The sequence below is a fragment of the Pipistrellus kuhlii genome, unplaced genomic scaffold, assembly GCF_014108245.1.
Source record: "Pipistrellus kuhlii isolate mPipKuh1 unplaced genomic scaffold, mPipKuh1.p scaffold_m20_p_10, whole genome shotgun sequence".
Taxonomy (NCBI): Eukaryota; Metazoa; Chordata; class Mammalia; order Chiroptera; family Vespertilionidae; genus Pipistrellus; species Pipistrellus kuhlii.
In genome coordinates this window covers 47,428,084-47,450,969 of record NW_023425405.1, presented here as the reverse complement: position 1 = coordinate 47,450,969, position 22,886 = coordinate 47,428,084, and the positions used below count along the sequence as shown (strand labels likewise).

The following is a 22,886-nucleotide window of genomic DNA, read 5'->3' as shown; positions in this document are numbered from 1 at the left end:
TAAAACTCAGTTGGATTTATTATATCTAGTCCTATGCCTAGATGTCTACCTGTATTCAACTTACCATTCCATCATCGAGGCCAATATTGCTTGAAGATACTCTGAATATTTAATCATGTTATTGATCACCTTCAACTCAGAAAATTTTATTCATTAAAGAAAGATAATTTTTGAGTATTATAACCCACAAGTTTATGTCACTCTACCTACTTATCACATGCTTATAAATGTACATTTGTGATGAAAATTACCAGTAATTGGAAAGACTCATTCATGTCCATAAACACATATTATCTTACTTAATATTACATATTTACTAATAGTTAAATGTACTGATTTTCTGCTTAAAAAATAAATTTATCTTTTTTCATGCAGTACACCAGGAAGTTCTACTTTATTTAATTTAATACTTTTTAACAGATATGTGGACACCAGATTCTCTTCTATAGTCCTTTCTCACCATAGTCCTATGGAGGATTATATAATTAGGAAAAAGGTATGTTGACGTTTACATAGCTGTACCTTTTGGAGTGTTGGTAACTACTCATCTTAAAAGGAGATGGTTCCTATAACTTTATTTTTTCTATTTGCTTCTTCATGAAAATAGTTTAGTATATTAGAGAAATTTTAAAAATATATTGGGAAACTTACAGTCTCATTCTTGAGAATGCTTCTTTATAACATAGCAGAGTTATACTAACTTAAAGTTATTAAATATGTAGAAATATCATTGTGAGTTACATCTCAGTTGGCTCTTTCATAAAAGTAATTTCTTTCAGATCTTAAACCTATGTTTCTCATTTTATTCACACTTTATGCAACAGTTTCAGGCCTTTTGTTTTATTGAGTTTTGTCTTTTAGTTGGTATACACTGTTATTTCTTTTGTCTTTAAAAAGTATTTCCCAATGAGACGATCTCACTAAATGACAGTATGGTCTTGGAAGGAAAGTTTAATTTTAACTACCTTCCATTTCATTTTGAAACTTTAAAAATTGGTCATTGAAATCCTTCCTCATGTCATCTGGTATGATGATAGAAAAGTACCTAAAATATGTGGCTGTGATAATTATGCCTCATAAACTAATTTGTATCTGTAATAAATGTTAAGGATAGGAAGGTCTAGAACTTCATAAATAGGTGGAAGTGATTATTTTTCTCATATTTAAGAGGCATATTCAATTGAATCAATGTTGATTAGACTCAAGAGTTAACTATATGCAATCATTATGCTCAGTTAAATATTAAAACCAAAATAAAGTCAATTTTTACTCTTATCTATTTGAAAATTAATACAATTGTCTTCTGTATTAATTCCACAGATTTCTCTGGTAAACTTTTGAGTTTATGTTATACAAAAGACAACATAGCTGAGACCGGTTTGGCTCAATGGATAGAGCGTCGGCTTGGGGACTGAAGGGACCCGGGTTCGATTCCGGTCAAGGGCATGTACCTTGGCTGCGGGCATATCCCCAGTAGGGGGTGTGCAAGAGGCAGCTGATCGATGACTCTCTCTCATCGATGTTTCTATCTCTCTATCTCTCTCCCTTCCTCTCTGTACAAAATCAATAAAATATATTTAAGAAAAAAAAAAGAAGAAAAAAAAAGACAACATATACAGGCTGCCTTAAATTTGTATATCTCACATATTATGATAAAATAATCTCATGCAAACTCTATCTAAATGCTAACTTGGTGATTCTGAATTTGTCTTTTGTGTACTTTCAAGGTAATTGAATTCCTATTTGATGGATATTCTGAAGTATGTTGAGTCTTTTATACATATATGTATATCTTTCCCGGTTAATTTTTATCATATTCCAGATTACAACAGTTTTGTCTCATCATTATTTACTCATTTTCCTTAAAGGTTCATTACATAACAATTCTACATAGTCTGAAAACTAATAGTAAAAAAAAAATTATTTACTGTATTTATTTAAAAAAATTAATGTTCACTTTAGAACACCAAGATCTTAACACCATTTATAACCCTATACATTGTACAGTTAGCAGCTAAAAGGCACATATTTGTGTACAAATTTAGGTCCTAATGAATATAAATCATGCAACTGGCTAATCTACAGAAAATGTCAAGATCCAAAGACTCAGTTCCTAAGGATCTTTTCCTTTTGATTCAATTTGAAAGGATGACAAACTGATATCATGAGAGCCTCTTTGTGTGCATGTGTATGCACTCATCTTCATCATATGCCCAACAATTCTATCTCTTTGACCAAGTCCCGCCTTTTGTTCCTAGAGACACAGCTTTGAAAACAATGATTTTAAAGAATTAGGTTTGAGATAATGTTCTAGGGAAACAAGTGAGATGGTCAAGTATAGCCAATCCTTGTTTATGAGCTGGAAAAGATTACTGAAATTTAGTATTATCTACAGCCTATTAGAAACCTGGACTGTCCACCTCCCTCCCTTGTTTAGAACAGAAATCAGCCAGCAGCCAGGTCCAGACTTCCTTCAGAAGCGGATAGAGGAGTTGAGCTGCCCACACTAAAATGGGTGGAGTGTACATGCTGTGTGTGAGGGGAGGGAGTCTCTGGAGCCCTCATCCCAGGGACTCCCTCCTTTTTTCTTACTCACTAGAGACCAAGAAAATCGAGCCCCAAGACATTGCTCCCTTCTTCCTAGTTGTAGTTGTTGGTGGTAGTGAGCAGAATTACTCGGTTGAGTCTTCCTTTTAAGAAATTTAAAACACCTTCACATAGTTACAAGTTGACTAGTTTTGCTTCCATTGAGTTATCTGACTCAATCTTATTGCCATCAGTAGATTAAACACAAATATACATATTAACTTATGCCTGTATAAGAGCAGTGACAAGTTCTTACATAACGTTTTCCTTTTATGGTGCCGGGTACACAAGAAAACCAATCAGAGTCTTTTTGACAAAAGAGACTATGTAAGAAATGTCACAACATACCCAAGGCCAATAGATATGCTGAATACACTTTTAAGTTTCTAAATTATGACAGGATTTTTCCCACTCTGGACACATTTTTGTTGCACAGTCTCTGGAAGTGTTTAAACATTTCATTAAAAGATATACTGAGTAAAGAAAGTGGGCTACTTAGGTCCAATCAGTAAAAAAAAGTGATTGTAGATAATCCAAATCAGAATCATATCTATCATAGATTTTTATTTTATTTTATTTTTTTACTTTTATGCCAAGTTAAGAGCATTGTTAGTAAATGCTGTATTGGAATTGTCTATTAGGAGTGGCAGCTACAAATAAAAAAAATTATTGTATGAGCATAATATTCAGATTCATTGAGTTTCTAATCATCTCTTTTTAGAGGAGCTGTTCACCAATTTCTAATTGAATTTATGACCTTGTAATAAAATCACATCATGAAGCTCTATGTTTACTCATATAAGACTAGTTATTTTACCCTGATATTTATTTTTCTTTCAGAGTATTTCTTTGCTATCTAAAGATAAACGACTTATTTAAGAAGCTAATTAACTAATGTGAAATTTATTTCTATTATCTTCATATTTAATTAAGACCTATTTATGTCATCGCCTTAGCAACAACTAGAAGTATTCCTGAATGTCAGCCTCTTATCTATTTCTCTCAGCTTTTAAACATAATAAAGTGCCTGGATTCTTTATTTGGTATTTCATATCTCCTTTCTCTCATGTCACAAAAGATAAATTTACACGGCTGCACCGACAGCATCACAGCTTTGAAAATGAGTCCACAGTTTCCTTATAAATAGTTCAGTCACATTAATCCATCTTCCTCTGCCCATCACTCTGATGCCAAACTTACAAATTTAAGAGTGTACTTTTCTCAACTTCCAGCTTTAAAGTAAGAGTCCAAAGGTCTATTCACTTAACTAACACACACTGACAAAATGTCAATCAACAAGCATTCTCAATTAGGACTATTTGATAGTGGCGCCTGGTATATCTATTTAAATGAACAGTCAATGCTGAAACCGGTTTAGCTCAGTGGATAGAGGGTCAGCCTGCAGACTGAAAGGTCCAGGGTTCGATTCCGGTCAAGGGCATGTACCTTGGTTGCAGGCACATCCCCAGTAGGGGGTGTGCGAGAGGCAGCTGATCGATGATTCTCTTTCATCATCGATGTTTCTAACTCTCTATCCCTCTCTCTTCCTCTCTGTAAAAAAATCAATAAATATATTTTTAAAAAATTAAAAAAAAGTAAATGAACAGTCAATGGTAACAATGGAAAGAGTCCATCTTCCTAAAATGTGTGTAGGTGAAAAGGATTGGGTGCTGAATTATTCATTTCACTCTCTGTTTATCAGTATTTCAGTATAATCATCCATGATCTATGCATTTTACATGATCTGGTACTTCTATCCCAGAAAAAATTATATAGATTTAATTTGTTTTATTTATCTTAGCCAAGTTTTTATTTTTTAAATATACCTTTCAGAGCTCGTAGCTTTGAGTTTGTTAAGTGTAGAGCAGAAGTGAAACAAAAGGCATACACATAACACCCACCAATCTGAATTTCTGGAGATACTAAAAAATCTCTGGAAATCCTGGACTCTACCGTGAGGAAGTAGATTTTGATATCTATGTATTTAGAACCTACCTTGAAAAATTCTTGAATTGTCACAAAATTATAGAAAATTATCAAATGAGCTGAAGCAGGTACTAAGAAGTTGGTTTGTAAGTTTCATCATTTTACCAACTTCTCTCTTTTGAAGTGCACCTGTTCACAATCAGGGATTATTGTGGATTTCTATAGGTTTCATATAAGAGGTTTGTATCCAACACTCAACATCATCACTTTCTAAGGAGCTACAGGACATTAACTTCACTTTCCAATGCACAATTTCCTTTTCATTTATGAGATTTCTCATAAATGAAAAGGAAACCAGAGATGAGGCTGGGAGTTACTGTGCAGTGTCTATTCACAAAATAGCTATATCAGCTAATAAATTCAATTTACATTTCCTGTGCGGAGTTCTATTCCAATCATGAGTCATTCTGAATCACCAACATCCTGGACTAGAATTCATATTTCTCAATATTAACTGGAGAAGTAAGTTAGGTTTTATAACTTAAAAATCAATAGTCTCTTCTGGCAACAACTTCATCATGAAACACACAATTGCAATGAAAAGCTTTTGCATTTAAACCTTCCCTATCTCAAGTAAGTTTTCTGTCCCAAATGCCCACCATAAAAATCAGTGTGATTTAACTTTTCTTTGAAATAATGGGTATAAAAATAAAATCGCCTGTTACACTCACATGGCACTGTGCGGAGGTAGAGGTTGTCACGAATGATTTGCTGAAGTTCGTGGTCCACGGAACCCTTCTGAAATCGTAAGTTGAGGTAGTGACGAAGATCCTTATCAACAATTCCTCCTAGAATAAAATAGAGTTTCTTAATAAAGGATGTTGAAAAATATTTTAAATTGTAATCTGATTCTGTTATAAATACTAGTATACACATGAACCTATTTAAAAAATGCTTTATTTCACATTGCTCTTTTGTCCTTCTAAGACATTTACCACTGTAATAATAAAAATATAACATTTACTGAGATAATAATTGTCTTACCAGGTGCATGTTTGGTGTGTTACATGCATTCTTTAATTTATTTTTTCATGTAGAATGAAGGCAGAATGGATGTAATACTCCTGAGCCAATGCTGAAATGCCATAGTATATTTTATTGAATAGCCAACAAGATTTTTTTTTCCTATTTCACAGTTTTCCTTTCCTCTACCCTCTGGCAAGCACTACACTACTTTTCTGTCTCTATGAATTTGACTGAAGATATCTCATGTGAGTAGAATCATATATTTCCCTTTTGTGACTGGTTTACATATCTTCAAAGTTTGATAAGATTTTTATTTAAAAATTTTTTAAGATTAAGATAAGTATGGTAGCCAAAACCAGTTTGGCTCAGTGGATAGAGCATTGGCCTGCCGACTGAAGGGTCCCAGGTTCGATTCTGGTCAAGGGCATGTACCTTGGTTGTGGGCACATCCCCAGTAGCGGGTGTGCAGGAGGCAGCTGATCGATGTTTCTCTCTCATCAATGTTTCTAACTGTCTATCCCTCTCCCTTCCTCTCTGTAAAAAATAAAAAAAATCAATAAAAATATATTTTAAAAAAGCATGCACATCGCTAAGCAATACACCATGCATTGAAGAAAAAAAAAAAAAGATAAGTATGGTAATATAAAAAGTAAAAAAAAAACCTACCCAAATATTAATGTTTTATACTCTTTATAAAATAAATTGATTTATCTGTCTTATAAAATATGAAGATGTTCATAACTAGAAATCAAGATTTTATTATAAGTATTATGTTATTATAGAAATGATTTTGAGTCTATTTGCTATTATAATCTAATGAAAAATAAGTTGACTATAGGTAAGCAAGCTAATGCTGTGAGTTTACTGATGAATTTTTTTAATCCTGACCCAAGGATATGTTACTAATTTTAGAGATAGAAGAAGGGAGAGAGAAACATCGATTTGAGAGAGAAACATCACTCAGTTGCCTTCCATATGTGACCCATCTGGGGATGGAACCCATAATCTATTGATAGGTATGTGCCCTGACCAGGAACTGAGCCCACAACCTTTTGGCTGTAAGGGTCAACTCTCCAACCAACTAAGCCCCATAGGTGAGGCCAAGATTAATTTGAAGATAAATATTTAAAGATAATTATATGCAATTATGAAGATTTATCTAAGGCTCTTTTTATTCTTATACTTGAAAGTGAATTCTAAATCAAAATATATAAAAATATAAGTAAGAATTATTAAAGCCTTTAATTTTCAAACATATTTGGGTAGTTGAGTCAAGACAAAGAATTAATAATGGAAGAAACAGAAAATCTGTAACAGTCACAAAAATCATATTCTCTTCAAATGATTTTGAATAATGAAATTACAGTTCATCAATCTATTTGCACCACTATGGCCTCATAAAGGTAACATTAGATGGGTGTGCATACGTGGATACAAACACTTTTTACTCAGAAGTAGTTAATATATTTCCAAATGGTGACATTTCTTGAGTTTCCAAATCCATTGTTTTAGTTGCCTCTTAATCTGTTGGTACAGCCTAAGTAAGATGCCATAAGAAATACAATTTTTAACTAAATTCACTATCAAAATCCTTACTCTCCAAACAGTGTTTCTTATATATTTAAGCAAATAGTCTTAATTTATTTTGTCCACCCAAAATAACATAAGATTGAAAAACAACTAACACCAAAGGAAAACATATTGCTTGTTGGGTGCATATAGATATTATATCCAGAATGCTTGCACATATAATTTTCCAAATTCAGTCAAGCAGCAGAGCAGTCAGAAATGGGAGTCACTCAAAACTATCATCATTCATATCAACAATTACCTAATATATACATCTTCAAATGCCCTTTGATAATTAGAAATCCTGAAATTCTGTTTTTCTCCCTTGTTCTTTACTGGTCAGCTGAACTTGCTTATCCTTGCCAGTTCATTATAGCTACGGAGCAAGTATCATGCCTGACTGTCCTCTGCCAAGTTCTAAGTCTTCAGGTCCTTCAGCAACTGCACTCTATCTTTCTTACTGTCTAATATTTGGGACATGCCAAGTGATGTAGTGCTTTCTGGCAGCCAAAGAACAGGCTAATGATAGAACAACAGATGTAGTTTGTCCACTAAGGCAAAGAATCATTCACCTAATGTATGTAACGTGGATAGGCTCACATGTGTACTTTAGAATTATTGTTCCTGAAAATATGTATATTATCAGTTTAAAACCATTTCTGCTACTACAAATGTACCACATCAGCCCTCTCAAGATTTATCAATGTAAAGAAAAAAACAAAAAACGAAAACAACCAAAAAGACTATCTATTCAATCAGTGACTATAATATATTTTTGATCTTTTAATCTATTGGTATGACCATGTCAATATCTTTATTCCCCTATGAAAGAACCTGCTGTAGCTTATGAAACCAATATAATTTTTTCATTAATTAAAATGAATTGTCACAAATTACTGAATTTGTTTCGGAAGGACTTTTCCTGCCTCATATTTCATAAATACTCTTGTCGTCAATCAGCATCTTTCAAATAAGTCCATTTTATTTACCTACTATCTTTATTATTGCACATTCTGCTAGTTGCCTACCCAATAGTCTTTCCTCTATTCCTTTTTTATTGAGAACCATGATTTAATTTCAAGTCCAAACATACTTAGCCCCAGGACATGGATCACAGTGGTCTGAAACAGTTATACCATCTAACTCCCCATTTTCCTAGCTTTCCTTACAGCATCTGTTAGCTATGTTCTGGCCATTGAGACCTAACACAGAAAGAAGGGATTTTTTTATCCATTGAACTAGATTTGATATCTGAAATATATTAGCCATATTCTGAGCATGAAGTGAGGTACCTGTTCAAGGAAAAATCCAGCATACTCAGGATAGTGGAGGTAAAGTTAGATTTAGCCTGGGTCCTCAGCGAGCAGCTAAAATAATATCAGCAAATATTTTCCTTAATAAATCTTGCTATATGAGGAAAAAGTATATACTAATTTTCTAAAACTATTATGAGTTTCTGTCATTTACAACTATACATGATACCAATAGATATATGTGTCTATAAAAATGTTTTACATAAGTATGTACACATTTAAAAGACTATTTTTTCTTAATTGTAAATTTTATTTAGAGAAAAATTAAGCAACAGATAGTGGACAATAAGTGAGCTAAAAACAAAGTCTGAGTCTCAAGAATACCTGATTTCAGGTATAGAAGTTAATATTTTAAAATAAGCTAAAAAATAGAAGATTATGCATAGTATTCAATAAATGCTATCTATTATTAGAATAAATAAATTGCTACCTTATCTGCCACAGTTGCAATTTTTTTTTTATTGTTATTGTTGTCGGTGAAGTGTCTGTTTTTGTCATTTGTTATTGCTGCCTAAATCTGGTAGCTTATAGGATGCCCATATGAATCCTTCCATCAAGCATAGCACTGTCAAGTTCAGTGTCCCGTAGCTGTGTACTCATCTCCCCAACAAAATTCAGTGGTTTTTACTTACTATTATTTTTTAATAGCTATTGAATGATTTCACTTAACAGTGAAAAACTTAATTATCTTTATTTTACAAAGTAAAACAATAGATTAAAAGATACAACGCCTCCTGAAATCACTCATTTGTCAATAAGAGATCTGGGAAGGATTTGAACCCTATGATTCTGCTTCTGAAGAACATCACCCATTTGAGATGAAACTTCAGAGCCTAAAGCAGTCTTCCTTTCTCAGGATGACCACAAACAAGTTTTCAACCAGACATCAAAGTATAACTTTAAAAGAACCCTTAGGAGAGAAGTTAATTCAAATTCTTCATATTACAAATGAGGAAACTGAAACTTGCTCAAATTATTTGGCACTGGGTTCAAAGCAAAGATGGGGGGATTGTGAAAAGCATCAGGGAATCAACTCCGATGAATTATTTGGGGAGAAAAAATCTACATATTACCACTGGAAATTGTTGTGCATCTCTGCACTTTCAATAGTTTTCTTAAATATCTGCAGTAAAGCTGCTTTGTCCCTTCCCCTAACTGAATGCTCAGATTGAGGAAGCAGAGACAAATGCTGCTTGGATCATATGAACAGAATCTCCTTGGTATATTCCTTAAGAAAAATTGCTAGTTTTAACCTTGTAACAATCTTCCTAAGGTTGAGGGAGAAATACATCAGGCTCTATAATGTTTGTACCAAGGGTCTGATTGCTAGTAGCTGGCAAGAGAAATCCCATACCTCATTCATGGGTATGGACATTGGCTCAACTTTCCCCTTCCAACAGTTTCTGGAATGACATGAACCTTTATAAACTTAATGTAAACTGGGCAGAGTAGGGATTGGGGGAGGGTGTGTAGAAAGGGAAAGGTGGAGATGATCAGCAAACTGAAGTCTGGCTCATTCTGATGTCACTTATTCAGCCAAATTAGGCTACTCAAACATGCTATTGACCTTATTTATTTTTTCTTTTCTTTACCTCAGTTTTTCTCTATTCATACTCAACAAGCTGCTGAAGCAAGCATTTGATTTTTGGTTGTTTGTGCCTTATCTTTTGTACCTATTTCTCTGCTTAATACCGTACTACCTTCTTTCGGTAACATCACTTATATTTCCTTTTTTCGAGTGGCTATATCTTACTCATTCTGTATAAATATGGTCAGATATTTAGCCAATCTTCCCTGTCCTCACTTAGCCAATTAAAATAAAAATATTAAGCTAGGCGGTTTAAACAACAAATATTTTATTTCTCACAGTCCTGGTTTGTAGATGGCTATCTTCTCCTTGTGTCCTCACATGTTTAGAAGAGAACTCATCTCTCTAGTGTTTCTGCATATAAGGATACATGTCCCATTCATGAGAGTTCCAACTCTCATCAGCTAGCTACTTCCCAAAGCCTCTGACTCCTAGGATTTAAACATATTGCTTTTGAAGGGGCAATAAACACTCTATAAGGGGCAATAAACAGTCTATAAGGGGCAATAAACACTCTAATGGACACAATAAGGTCTCCATTAGATATAAGTTCCATATTTCCATATAAAGTACGCACCAAATATTTTTTTTTAATAATTTGGATTTTTTTTTTTGTAATCAGACAATCAAATTATTTTATTAGTTAACTTGAGGCCTGTTGCATGGATTGCGCACATTTGGGGGTTCCTCGGCCTGGCTTGTGTCCTTCTGCAATCTGGGACCACTCGGGGGATATCAGAGAACTGGTTTAGGCCTGATCCCCAGAGGTCAGGCCGAAGGACCCCCCCCCCCCCCCCCCCAAGTGCACAAATCCGTTCACTGGGCTGGTTTCAGCCTGATCCCTGTAGTCCAGGCCAAGGGATCCCACCAGTACACAAATCCCTGCGCTGGGCCTCTAGTATGCATTTAAGATCTTTGGTTAATCTCTTCCCACCTTCCCCCCAGTACCAACCTAACCCATGGCAGATTCTGTGAGAAATATGGCTCCCTCCTCTCTGGGTCTGGGATGTGTGTGAAGCAGATTTGGGGCCAAGAGTGCCCCAGAAGCAACCTAACCTATGGCCAATTCCACAGGGAATTGGGCTCCCACCTCTTCTGGTCAGAGCATCTGCCCCCTGGTAGTCATTGCATGTCATAGCTACTGGGTGAATAGTTGAACAGTTGGTGGTCACTTAGGCTTTTATATTTATACTATATGATAAAAGGGTAATATGCAAATTGACCTTATGGCAGAATGACCAGGAACAATCCATCGCTATGATGGGCACTGACCACCAGGAGGTAGATACTCAACACAGGAGCTGCCCTCTTGTGGTCAGTCCACTTCCACAGGGGAAGCATTGCTTAGCCAGAAGCTGGCTCATGGCTAGCCAGCGCAGAGATGGTGGTGGGAGCCTCTCTTTCCTCCGCTGCAGTGCTAGGGATGTCCAACTAATGGCTTAAGCCTGCTCCCTGTAGGCCTAAGTTGGACAGCCCCTAAGGGCTCCTGGGCTGCCAGAGGGATGTCTGAATGCCAGCTTAGACATAATCCCCCAGAAGCAGGCCTAAGCCCTCAGTAGGAAATCCCTTGAGGGGTCCCGGAGTTTTCGTGCACCAGGCCTGTAGTAGATTATAATCTTAGACCATAAATTAGTTATAGACCATAAGAAATAAAGCCATGGATAATCTCCCTCTGATATATTTTTATTTTCTGAATTATCCAGGAAGCTAATATTATCAACAGAAAATTGACTTTATGCATTGTCTCTTCCAAATAAATAGTACAATTACCAATAAAAATGGTTTGTAAGAAAATGGAAGAAGAGAAAGATCTATCCATATGTCCTATGATATTGCCATAACTAACTGCACATTTATTTTATGCTGGTTTTTTTGGATGGTGGGGAAGTGGAGGAATAGACAGTAGGAAAGTACTATGAGGATATGCTGCTATGTTCCTTTTTCAAAAATAGTTTCTGCTTGGCTCATCTCAAAAATGGAGAAATAAATCACAGAAAAGTTGATTGATTCTGTTATAATCCACATCAAAAAATAGGTGACAGACATATCTAATCCAGTCTGCTGGAACAATCTCCATCCCCTTTTAGGTGGAAAATGATGTCTTTGGTTTCTGATGATCTATAGGCCCGTCTCATTTTCAGGAAGCTAGAATACTGCACCATATCACTGGATGCATTTGATCTATAATAGTTGTTTTATAAATTATAAGTCAGTAAAATTATGCTTCTTTCAATAATTTTAGTAATAATAATTTTATTTTTTTTCTTTTTATTTTCTTTTATTTTCTTTATATTTATTTATTTTTTAAATAAATTTTTATTGTTCATATTATTACAAATGTTCCTTTCCCCTCCCCCCCTCATTGCTCTCCTCCACCAGGTTCCCATCCCACCCTCTGTCCTTTCCCCACCCCCCATTGTCCTCATCCATAGGTGCACAGTTTATGTTCAGTTTCTTCCCACATCCCCCTGTCCCCTTTTTCCGAAGAATCGTCAGTTCTCTCCCCTTCCATACCTCTGATTCTATTATATTCAACAGTTAATATTGTTCATCAGATTTTTTTTTAATTTCCTTGGTTTTTAGATTCACTTGTTGATAGTTACGTATTTGTTGTTCATAATTTTTATCTTTATTTACTTTCTCTTCCGAAAGAACCCCCTTCAGCAATTCATATAATTCTGGTTTGGTGGTCATGAACTCCTTTAGCTTTTTTTTATTAGTGAAGCTCTTTATCTGGCCTTCGATTCTGAGTGATAGCTTTGCTGGGTAGATTATCTTTGGCTGTAGGTTCTTACTATTCATCACCTTGAATATTTCTTGTTATTCCCATCTGGCCTGCATGGTTTCTGTTGAGAAATCAGCTGACAATTGTATAGGTGCTCCTTTATAGGTAACTACCTGCTTTGCTCTTGCTGCTTTTAATATTCTCTCTTTGTCTTTTGCTCTTGGAATTTTAATTATGATGTGTCTTGGTGTGGTCCTCTTTGGAATCCTTTTGTTTGGAGTTTCTGTGCGCTTTCTGGACTTGTAAGTTTAATTCTTTCACCAGGTGGGGGAAGTTTTCTGTCACTATTTCTTTCAGTATGTTTTTGATATCTTGCTCTCTCTCATCTTCTGGGTCCCCATAATTCTGATGTTGGTTCGCTTGAAGTTGTCCCAGAGGTTTCTTACATTATCTTCAATTTTCTGGATTCTCTTGCCTTCTTGCTTCTGTGGAGGAGTGTCTTCTGGCTCTTTATGTTCCAAATCTTTGACTTGATTCTTGCAACCTTCCATTCTGTTTTTAGGACTCTGTATAATATTTTTTATTTCAGACAATGTATTCTTTATTTCCTGTTGATCCCTTATCTTTTCTAGTTGATTCCTTATTAATTCTAGTTGATCCCTTTTCAAACCCTCATAGGTCCTATCAACCTTTTCTAGGAAATTCTTGAAAAACCTTATAAGCATAGATTTGAACTCTATATCCAGTGGCTTTTTGTCCTCCATTTCTTTCGTTTGTGATCTATTTCATTGTCTTGGCATTTTCGCAGCTTTCCTGATGGGGTGGGGTTTCAGGGTGGAGCCTACAGCCCTGGCTTCAGTCAGCCCCGCCCTATGTGGTTCCTGGGTCTGAGTAATCCCCAGGGTCCTTCAGTTCTCGTAGCAAGCACCTCTGAGAGAAAGGTGCCCTCGATTTTTGCCTGCTACCAAACAGTCTAGGATCTCCCTCAATGAGCCTAGAACTAGGGTTCAGTTCAGTTGGAAGTGGGGTTGGAGGTGGCGTTCAGAGCAGTCTGGAGCCCCTGTCTCCTTCCCACCAAGGCAATCCCACAGCACAGCCAACTGTCCTTTCTCTGCGCACAATGTGCGTGCCTCTGGGATTTCCTTTTCGCCTCTCCCCTGGGGTTCCGCCTTACAGTCCAGCTCCCTCTGTATGAGCCTGGGTCCCCGGGATCTGGTCTAGAACTGGGGTTCAGACCAGTCGGAACTGGGGCCCAGCAAAGTCGGAGCTTTTATCTCCTTTCCGCTAGGGAATGCCAGCCAGGCAATCAGCCGCCCCTTCTCTCCAGCTCAGTTCTCTCCGTGCGCGCTGCGTGTCTCCGTACCTTAGGCTTTTACAGCTTCTCCACTCTTCCTTCTGGTTTTCTCCTTGGTTCTCGTTGTAGAATTTCCAGTCAGTCGACTTTCCTGTAGTTCTGGGTAATGTCCATTTTATATTTTAGTTGTATTTTATTGAAATTGTTATGTGCGGCTGTGGCTAGGTGTTTACCTGTGCAGCCATCTTGGATTCTCTAGTAATAATAATTTTAAATAGGAGTACTCATATAAGAGCCAAGGTAACTCATTGCACATGCTTTGCTTGGTTAATTGCTTTTCCATAGCTGAAAATATTTAAATATATGAAATTTCTACTCATAATATTAGCGAGAATAGTCAATCCTTTTAACATGTCTTAATATCTTTGCATGTTGTTTTTCTTCAAAAAATTAAGCAGCATTACATATTTTATGTAAGAAATGCAAAATACAAGAGACAACAAATCACTGTAGATCATTAAAAAACTAGAGCTAATAATTGTTATTTCAGAGAAAATGACAGAGGTGTATATAAATAGTTTATAATATTCTCTAGTTCATATTGAAAATAACTTTATTATTTTCTTCCCTCTATTACTGCACAGATATTATTATTGAGTTTAATAGACAGCTTTGGTCTCAAAGTAAAAGTTAAAGTTAGTCTTATAGTTATGATTATAGGTTCTCCTAGAGAAAGGAAAATGAGTACTTGCTATATGTCTGGTATTGTGCTAGCTGTTGCACAGTATTCCCCCAAATTTTAAAATCAAGACATGTACTGATGAGATATAGTTGAAAACAAACTCAACTACATTTTCTATGTTTCAAAATGGCTAATTTATCCTTGAAATAGGGCATTTAATGTTAATTTCTTTGACTCACCTAACTTCTAAATATTAGGTGATCTTTGTAAAAAAGCAATATGCCACAACAAATTCAGCAGCATGAAAGGAAAAGATATATGGCCAAAACGGAATCAGATCCAAATTCAATCCTTTTTCTTAAAAACCTGATATTTTTACTATTATAAGTTCAAAACAGAAGAGAAAATGCACCAAAATAAGGTATTACGTAGGTAGTTGTTATTAATGATTTAAAAATCATTGAAGGCTAATAAATCTTAAAACTCTAATATCTCTGCATAAAATTACTGAGGTCAAAGGAAGAAACTATTATCCAAAACATCTACATAATTCAGCAGGCAAAACTTTTTCTCTATGGAAATTGGCTCACTGCCTTTCAAAATGTATTCCAAAGGTTAAGCCTAATTTTTAAATATTGCAGCGATAAAAATATCACAGTTGTTATTTTTGCAATAAAATTTAGGAATTTACTTGCACTAATTTAAAAAAAAAGAATATAAAATAAACTGCTCATACTATGTATGCCTGAAACATATTCATTTATAAAATTAAAAGTGAGCATGTAAATGATATTTAAACAATAAATATTCCAGCTTATTTTAACTTCATTAACAAGCTACTATGCCCAAATCATACAAAACTATATTACTGTATTTTTAAAGTGGCGATGCTTATTATGAGTAAAATTGATGGGGATTTATTAGCGGGGTTAGATTTGTGAACGGTTGCATTATTTTATGTTTTGAGAACTATAAAACAAGGTCAGACCTCTCATTTTAGGTTTTGCTAACCTGCTTAGACTTAAAACTACCCAATGACCTGGTACAATACATGGTCCACTTCAATTGGCTTCATTCTGAAAAGTATCATGCCATAGAACATGTTGCCCAAATCGACTCTACTGCCTCCCAGCCACAACTCCCGTCCCTCCCCCCCAAAAAAAACAACACAAAAAAAAAAAAACCCAAAAAAACAAACCACAGCTTTATTTATGAGCCTATTTTACAATGACAATACAAACAACATCCTTTATATTTGGGGTTCAAAAAGAGAGACTAGTATATCTTCTATAGGCTATGTCATGATTTATCAGTAGCAATGAAGTCATGACAATGCCTGACTGCTATTAGGCTAATTTCAAATAATAAGGAATGTATTCTGAAAGGGAATTTTTCTCCCCCTAGAAATAATATGGCATATTATAATTTTGTCTTTGGTCCACCTATACTTTTTTAAAAATTAAATAAGCACCTGGAAAACATCATTCATAGTATGTTGAAAATACATGTTATACATTGCCACATATAACAATGCTTCCTAGGTGGTGGGAGCAAACAAACTCAACTATATTTGAGGAGTGACGGCTGAAGTTCTAAATTAAGCTGACAGATTCTAAATGTTCAAAACCCTTCTTTTACAAGGAACAATGCTAGCTCCTATACCTGGTGGGAATACTTGCTAATATTGTCAAAGATTCCTCAAGGCAAGTGTGAGTTAGGAATGGGTAGAGAAGGAGCAGCCTGTTGGGAGGGAAAATTCTCTCTGCTCTTGTTTAAAGAGCCACGGGACAATGAACATCCTGCTAATCTTCCTCCTTACAGCTGTACTCAGCCCAAATTCTCTTTTTTTTCTTTAGAGGCGCTTAGCTCTTGGTTAATTCTGAAGTCTCAACTGCTTCAGTTTATATTGCCATTATCCATTGGGTCTGATTTCACTATAAAATGGGCTGTACTCTCTTTTCCTACTTCCTTTTTAGAAGTAAACACAAAATCATTGTGAGATTTCTTTCGTATTATTACAAATACTTAGTTACTCATGAAATTACTTGAAAAATCTGAAATCTTTTTCCCCACAAAAATATGTAAGCTGCCAGTCCTTTTATCTACACCACTAGAGGCCCGCTGCATGAAATTCATACATGGGGCCGAGGGTGTGTGCCCCTCAGCCCAGACTGCAACCCTCTCCAATCTGGAACTGCTCGAGGGATGTCCGACTGCCTGTTTAGGCCCAATCCTATGGATGCTGGAACCCTCTCACAATTTAGGTCTGCTGGCTCCCAACCACTCTTCTGCCTGCTTGCCTGATTGCCCCTAACTGCTTCTGCCTGCCAGCCTGATCATCCCTTAATCATTCCCCTGCCAGCCTGATCAATGCCTAACTGCTCCCCTGCTAGCCTGAGTGCTGCTAACTGCCCTCCCCTGCCAGCCTTTTCACACCTGTCTTCCCTTTTAGGCCTGGTTCTCCCTTGTAGACCTGGTCCCCCCAACTGCCCTCCCCTGTAGGCCATTTTATGTCCACATGGATGCAGCCATCTTTAACCACATAGGGGTGGCCATCTTGTGTGTTGGAGTGATGGTCAATTTGCATATTACTATTTTATTAGATAGGATACCTGCCCAATACATAAAGACATATAATATATACCCTGTAGGAAAAACAAGGGCAGCTATCACCCTATCAGCATGCTAATAGTTGGAGATAGCAATCATGTTCTTCATAAACACAATACAAACCATCAAGCTGCTATAACATTTCCATCCCTCACTCTTAAATAGCATGCTTAAAATTACCTTCCTTTTGCTATTTCACTTGGTTTATATCACTACTCAAATATTGCTCCACACTCTGCCTAAACTTGCTTATTTCCCACAAACCTATCCCTATCAGTCACTATTCTCCTACCCCACTTACACCTACCTAAAAATTACATCACACATTTACTTGTTTAATTGATTATTGCCTAAGTTGTTCATTATAAGTTCTAGGAGAGAGCAGAGTCTGACATTTGGTAGTCGTGTAATTGATATTTGCCCATTGAAAAATAAAGTGGATACAAATATAAAGCATTTTTGGAGAAATTATAAACAAGTAATAGCACCACACAGTAAAATCCCATTATTTCTCAAAATTCCTATTTTTTCTACCTTAATTGTGTAACAGATTCCATGACTTATTTATATTAAAAGCTAGATGAAAATCCATGACCATGAAGGGCAATTACTAATTTTATAAATTATGCCAACTCTTTATATGTCAATCACAATGAACTAACTTGTTTACTGAATTTGGTTTCCTGATGTAAAATGCATATTTACTTTATCCTATTAATAAAAAAGCACGTTTTATAAGAAAAAGTTTACTTGAAATTAAAGTACCTGATAATTTCTGAATACCAAGTTCTATTTTCTGCTGTGAGTGTTATATAAAACTTGATTTAGTTCTGTCATCCAAAATTTCATCTTTAGCAATCACCATATAGAAAAGAATCATTGAATATAATATAAAAATAATTATTTGTTTCTTCAATATATTCACACAAGATATGAAGCTGCATAGAACATTATCTATAAGGCCAGCATGCCATCACTATATTTTAGGGACAGTTAGCATTAAAACATATTAGTACCATCATTCTGGCCTTCAGCTGAAATTTATATTAAGTAAAAAGGAAAGCTTTTGACCTAGTGAATCATCATGAAGAACAGTGGATTTGAAATACAATTATTTTTAGTATGTAATTTTTCATGCTTTAGAACAGTATTTACTAAAGAAGTATTTTCTATCATTTTCTTGGTTTCAATCAACATAAGAGTACAGGGCACATTAACCATTCTGAAAGTGGAACATCAAGTTTAGGTTCTAATTTATTTCTTAACCATTAATTTAGAAACTATCAAGCGTTAAATTTTTAAAATATATTATATAAAAATACTGAAGTAGAAACAGTCCATCTGTAGCTTTTAGAGGACCTATTATTAAAATGAAGCCTGCAGCAAAGGACATTAGTCAAAAGAAATTGTTTCTAAACAGAATATTTAACACTCAAAGTAGTAAGTACATGGTCAAGAATGTGAGAATTTCTTCAGTCATTTATTATTGTCAGTTAAAAAAGTAACTTTTTAACTTTATAAAATCTGGAATCACTATAACATTTGCATACTTCTAAAGAACTTTTGGTTGTATAAATTATAACTTGATTGACTTACTTGTTTACTATTACAAATTATTTTCTAGTGATGATAAGGAATAACTGTAATAGAAGATAGAAATTTATTAAGTAAACTATTCTTTAAAATATAGTTTTATCAAGTATACTCGAAACCAGAATATTTCTGAACCACAAGTATAAATTTAAAAAATCTGGTTGAAGGATATTCTTAGATCTGTTCCATCTACACTCCTTTGCTGCTTCTCCAGTCTTTGCTTTTGTATTGAAAAAAGTCTCTGGGACACAGAATATTTTCATGTATTATCTACACTGAAAATGTTCAGAAGGTGATGATTTACAGGCAAACATCCTTCAAAACGTAATTTAAAAAAAAATCCATGGAAGGTATGTAGTCTTAGGTTTCCTAAATATTTTATGCTATTTGATCACCTGAGTGAAGAAAGTATTTCTTTAAACTCAAATAATCATTTGGTTTTGATTTGACTTTTTGTTTGTTGTGTTTTATAATATGTATTGTTATTTTCATTAAAGGTATCCTATATAATAAAAGCCTAATATGCTAAGTGTCCGGTCGACCAGTCAGCTATTCAACCAAAGCATAATATGCTAACGATATGCTAAGGCCGCTCAACCACTTGTTATGATGTGCACTGACCAAAATATTGCTTTAAAATCAGCATTGGAGTGTTGTTAATTAGCAAAAGAAATGTTCAATGAATTTTCATTGGCAAAATAAAGATTGTTTAAAGAGGCCTCATTGTTATTACATAAACAGAACTTAGTAATTTGGCCTAATAGCCTAAATACACTTGGACCTTTTATAGCAGTTCAAGATGTTTAACCCAGTGATGGTGGGTGAACTGCTTGACAATGTTCAGAAGTTGAGAGTAAAAAACATTTATAATAATTATTCAGAATATATATATATTCTGAATAATTAGTATTTAAATTAAGATTTAAAACACACACACACACACATATATATATAAAGTTTTAAATCTAATAACAAATCAAATACACCAACAAAAAGCAGCAAGGACTTGTGTTTTTAAAAATCTTCTAGTAATTCATTCTTAAAAGTATTTTACAAAAGAGATATTGGTCTGTGAGAGATTAGTTAAGTGATACTCTGAGACACAATATACTAGTTTCTTGGTAGTCTTATGTCCATGTACCCACCTTGAACAGAGACTTGAATATTGTTGGTCTTGCATCACAATACTATCAGATCCTAAGGTATGAATCTTGTATGCACGAAGCTGTCACAGTGCTTGAAGACTGAGAAATTTGTGCAACTATTCGGTTTCTTTATTTTTTAAAAGTATTTTTTATTGATTTCAGAAAGGAAGGGAAAGGGAGAGAGAAATAGAAACATCAATGATGAGAATTGTTGATCAGCTGCCTCCTGCACACCTCCTACTGGGGATGGTGCCCACAACTTGGGCAGGCACCCTGACTGATAATTGAACCATGACTTCCTGACTGGGCCTGTTTCTTTCATCCTCCCTGCCTGATACTAAATGTTGGAATGTTTGCTTCAATTTAACCTTTCAAATGTAACCCAATACTTTTCAAATTACATTTTCATATAATAACCCACCTGGTATCCAGGTTGTGTTTGAGCAGACAAGCAGTGTGCATTATCCTCCACACAAACTGCAATATTAACCAAAGAATGTCCTTAAATGCCTAATTGGCTAAGGTCATTTTGCCACCACTTTTCTTAGTTCACTCGGTTTTTCCTCTGGATTTCCTATTTTAAAATCTATGTAACTTTTTACCCCCCAAATGCTCAGAGGTATAGATTAATTATTATGAAGGCTAATATAATAATGCACAACATTTGTGGAGGAGCAGAACTATAACAAGTCATAAAACATGTACGGTGAGCCTTCTCCAGGAAGTTACAACTCTGTCTTTACTCCCAGCTGCTTCCCTTGTTAAGTACCCTGAGCATCACCAAAATGGATGCAGGTGAATACAAAAATCTGAATACTGACCATACGCACATTAACAAAACACTGCTCACCCTTCTGGTCATGACTCTACCACAAACTTTGTAGTACTTTCAAATACAAAGGCTAATAATATGGCGATAACAACTGGCAGCTTTCCCAGATTTAACTATCTAATCTTGTATTAACTTTAAGAAAGATGGATTTCCTAGTAAAAAATTAGGGCTCTCAGTAGCTGTGTAGGAGAGACTGGGAATTTGAGTGATATCCTAAATGTAAACTTTAATGATTACCAATGATTATCATTATTTAAAGTTCTGCAACTGCTCCTATTTGGCTTATTACAAGGGAAATAATCACCTGTACAGATGTTTCTCAACACATAATAAATTAAAAAGCATGCAATTCTTTTTTATAAATTATTTCTTTTGAAATATTTACTCTCCAAAAATATGGTATTTTTGAATCACTGTATTGCTGGGGGAAAGGAAGGGAGGGTTGGAAGGACGGAGGAAGAGAGGGAGGGAGGAAGAAAGGGAGGAAGGAAGGAAGGAAGGGGGGAAAAGAAAGAAAAAAGAAAAGAAAAGAAAAGAAAAGAAAAGAAAAGAAAAGAAAAGAAAAGAAAAGAAAAGAAAAGAAAAGAAAAGAAAAAAGAAAAGAAAAGAGGTAAAGGGAAAGGGAAAGGGAGAGGGAAAGGGAAAGGGAAAGGGAAAGGGAAAGGGAAAGGGAAAGGGAAAGGGAAAGGGACGGGAAAGGAAAGGAAAGGAAAGGAAAGGAAAAAAAATAAAAGAAAAGAGGAAAGGAAGATGGGAAGGAGAGAGAGGAAAGAGAAGGGAAGGGAAGAGAGGGGAAGGGAAAGGAAGAGAAGGGAAGGGAAGGGAAGGGAAGGGAAGGGAAGGGAAGGGAAGGGAAGGGAAGGGAAGGGAAGGGAAGGGAAGGGTGAGAAGGTGAGGCAGCTCTGATAGTTAAGGTGAATTATTGTTGGTTGCTCTACCATAAACTGAGTTCTGGTTTATACAGTGTTTATAATGACAAGCAATAAAACAATCTAATGTGTTAATATGATTCATACTACACAGTGTGGAGCTGGCCCTTAAGCTATTTGGAAAAAAAATAGAGTTTTATCCACTGACATTAGTAACATAACTACCTTATGTCACATAAACACCTTTAAATTGACAACACTATAATGTTAGTAAATTAAAATATAATAAACCTCATGAATACCCTTGTAATACTTTTCTTTAATTTTGGTTTTAATAAAACATTTGAATTTAGAACTTTGTTAAATATTCTTTGGTGGAATAATTTTAAATTATTTCAATAGAAATATATATGGTAAGAGTCCATGACATTTTATAATATATATATATATATTATAAATATATATGTACATATATATAAATATTCATGTACATATATAAATATATATGTACAAAGCACTCACAGGAAAAATTGCAAGTCAGAACATGAATAGCTAGCTCACAAATGATTCATACCTCTCAACCATTAAAAGCCACATTGTAAAGTTTGAAAGACTAATAAGTTAGGATGAACTAAAAAAAAAAAATTCCACATGTAAAATTTATCAGCTTACAAGGAACTTTAATATGTACTATCACATTTCTATGTACTATTATTACCTCAAAAACGTTCAGGGGTAAGTAAAGCAAAGCATGGATCTTTATCCCCATTTGAGGAAGCCTATGCTCAAGTAGGGTGAATGAGTTGAGTTTCACATAATCGGCATCAAGTAATGCTTGATTCATTGGTTCTCTAGCACAATTCCTCCCTACATCCTTGGGTATCAGGCAGTGATCATGTTTCCTATGTGACTGTGAATTAATGATCCTAGTCTACAACACACTGCTAAATTAATCCATTTATATAAGTGAAGATGCCAGGATACTAGTCAAGGCAGCTGTGGATATTGAGGTTAATTTTAGCTGTCTCCTCTTTGTTTACAGCACATTAAGCATCGTTTAGGCTAGGGGTGTCGAACTCAATCAGAGAAGGGGCCAAAATATAAAATCCAGCCTAAATCGCGGGCCGA

At 35.1% G+C, this 22,886-nt stretch overlaps 1 protein-coding gene across 6 annotated transcripts in view; it reads right to left on the bottom strand.

Annotated features, from left to right (window-relative positions):
- MAGI2 (membrane associated guanylate kinase, WW and PDZ domain containing 2) overlaps positions 1-22,886 on the bottom strand; it is a 1,016,953-nt gene that overhangs the window by 735,515 nt on the left and 258,552 nt on the right. For all 6 annotated transcript variants that reach the window (XM_045578504.1, XM_045578505.1, XM_036429599.2 and 3 more), the window contains exon 2: positions 5,244-5,360. In XM_045578504.1, coding sequence (XP_045434460.1) covers positions 5,244-5,360 — 117 coding nt within the window. The remainder of the gene's footprint in view (positions 1-5,243; positions 5,361-22,886) is intronic.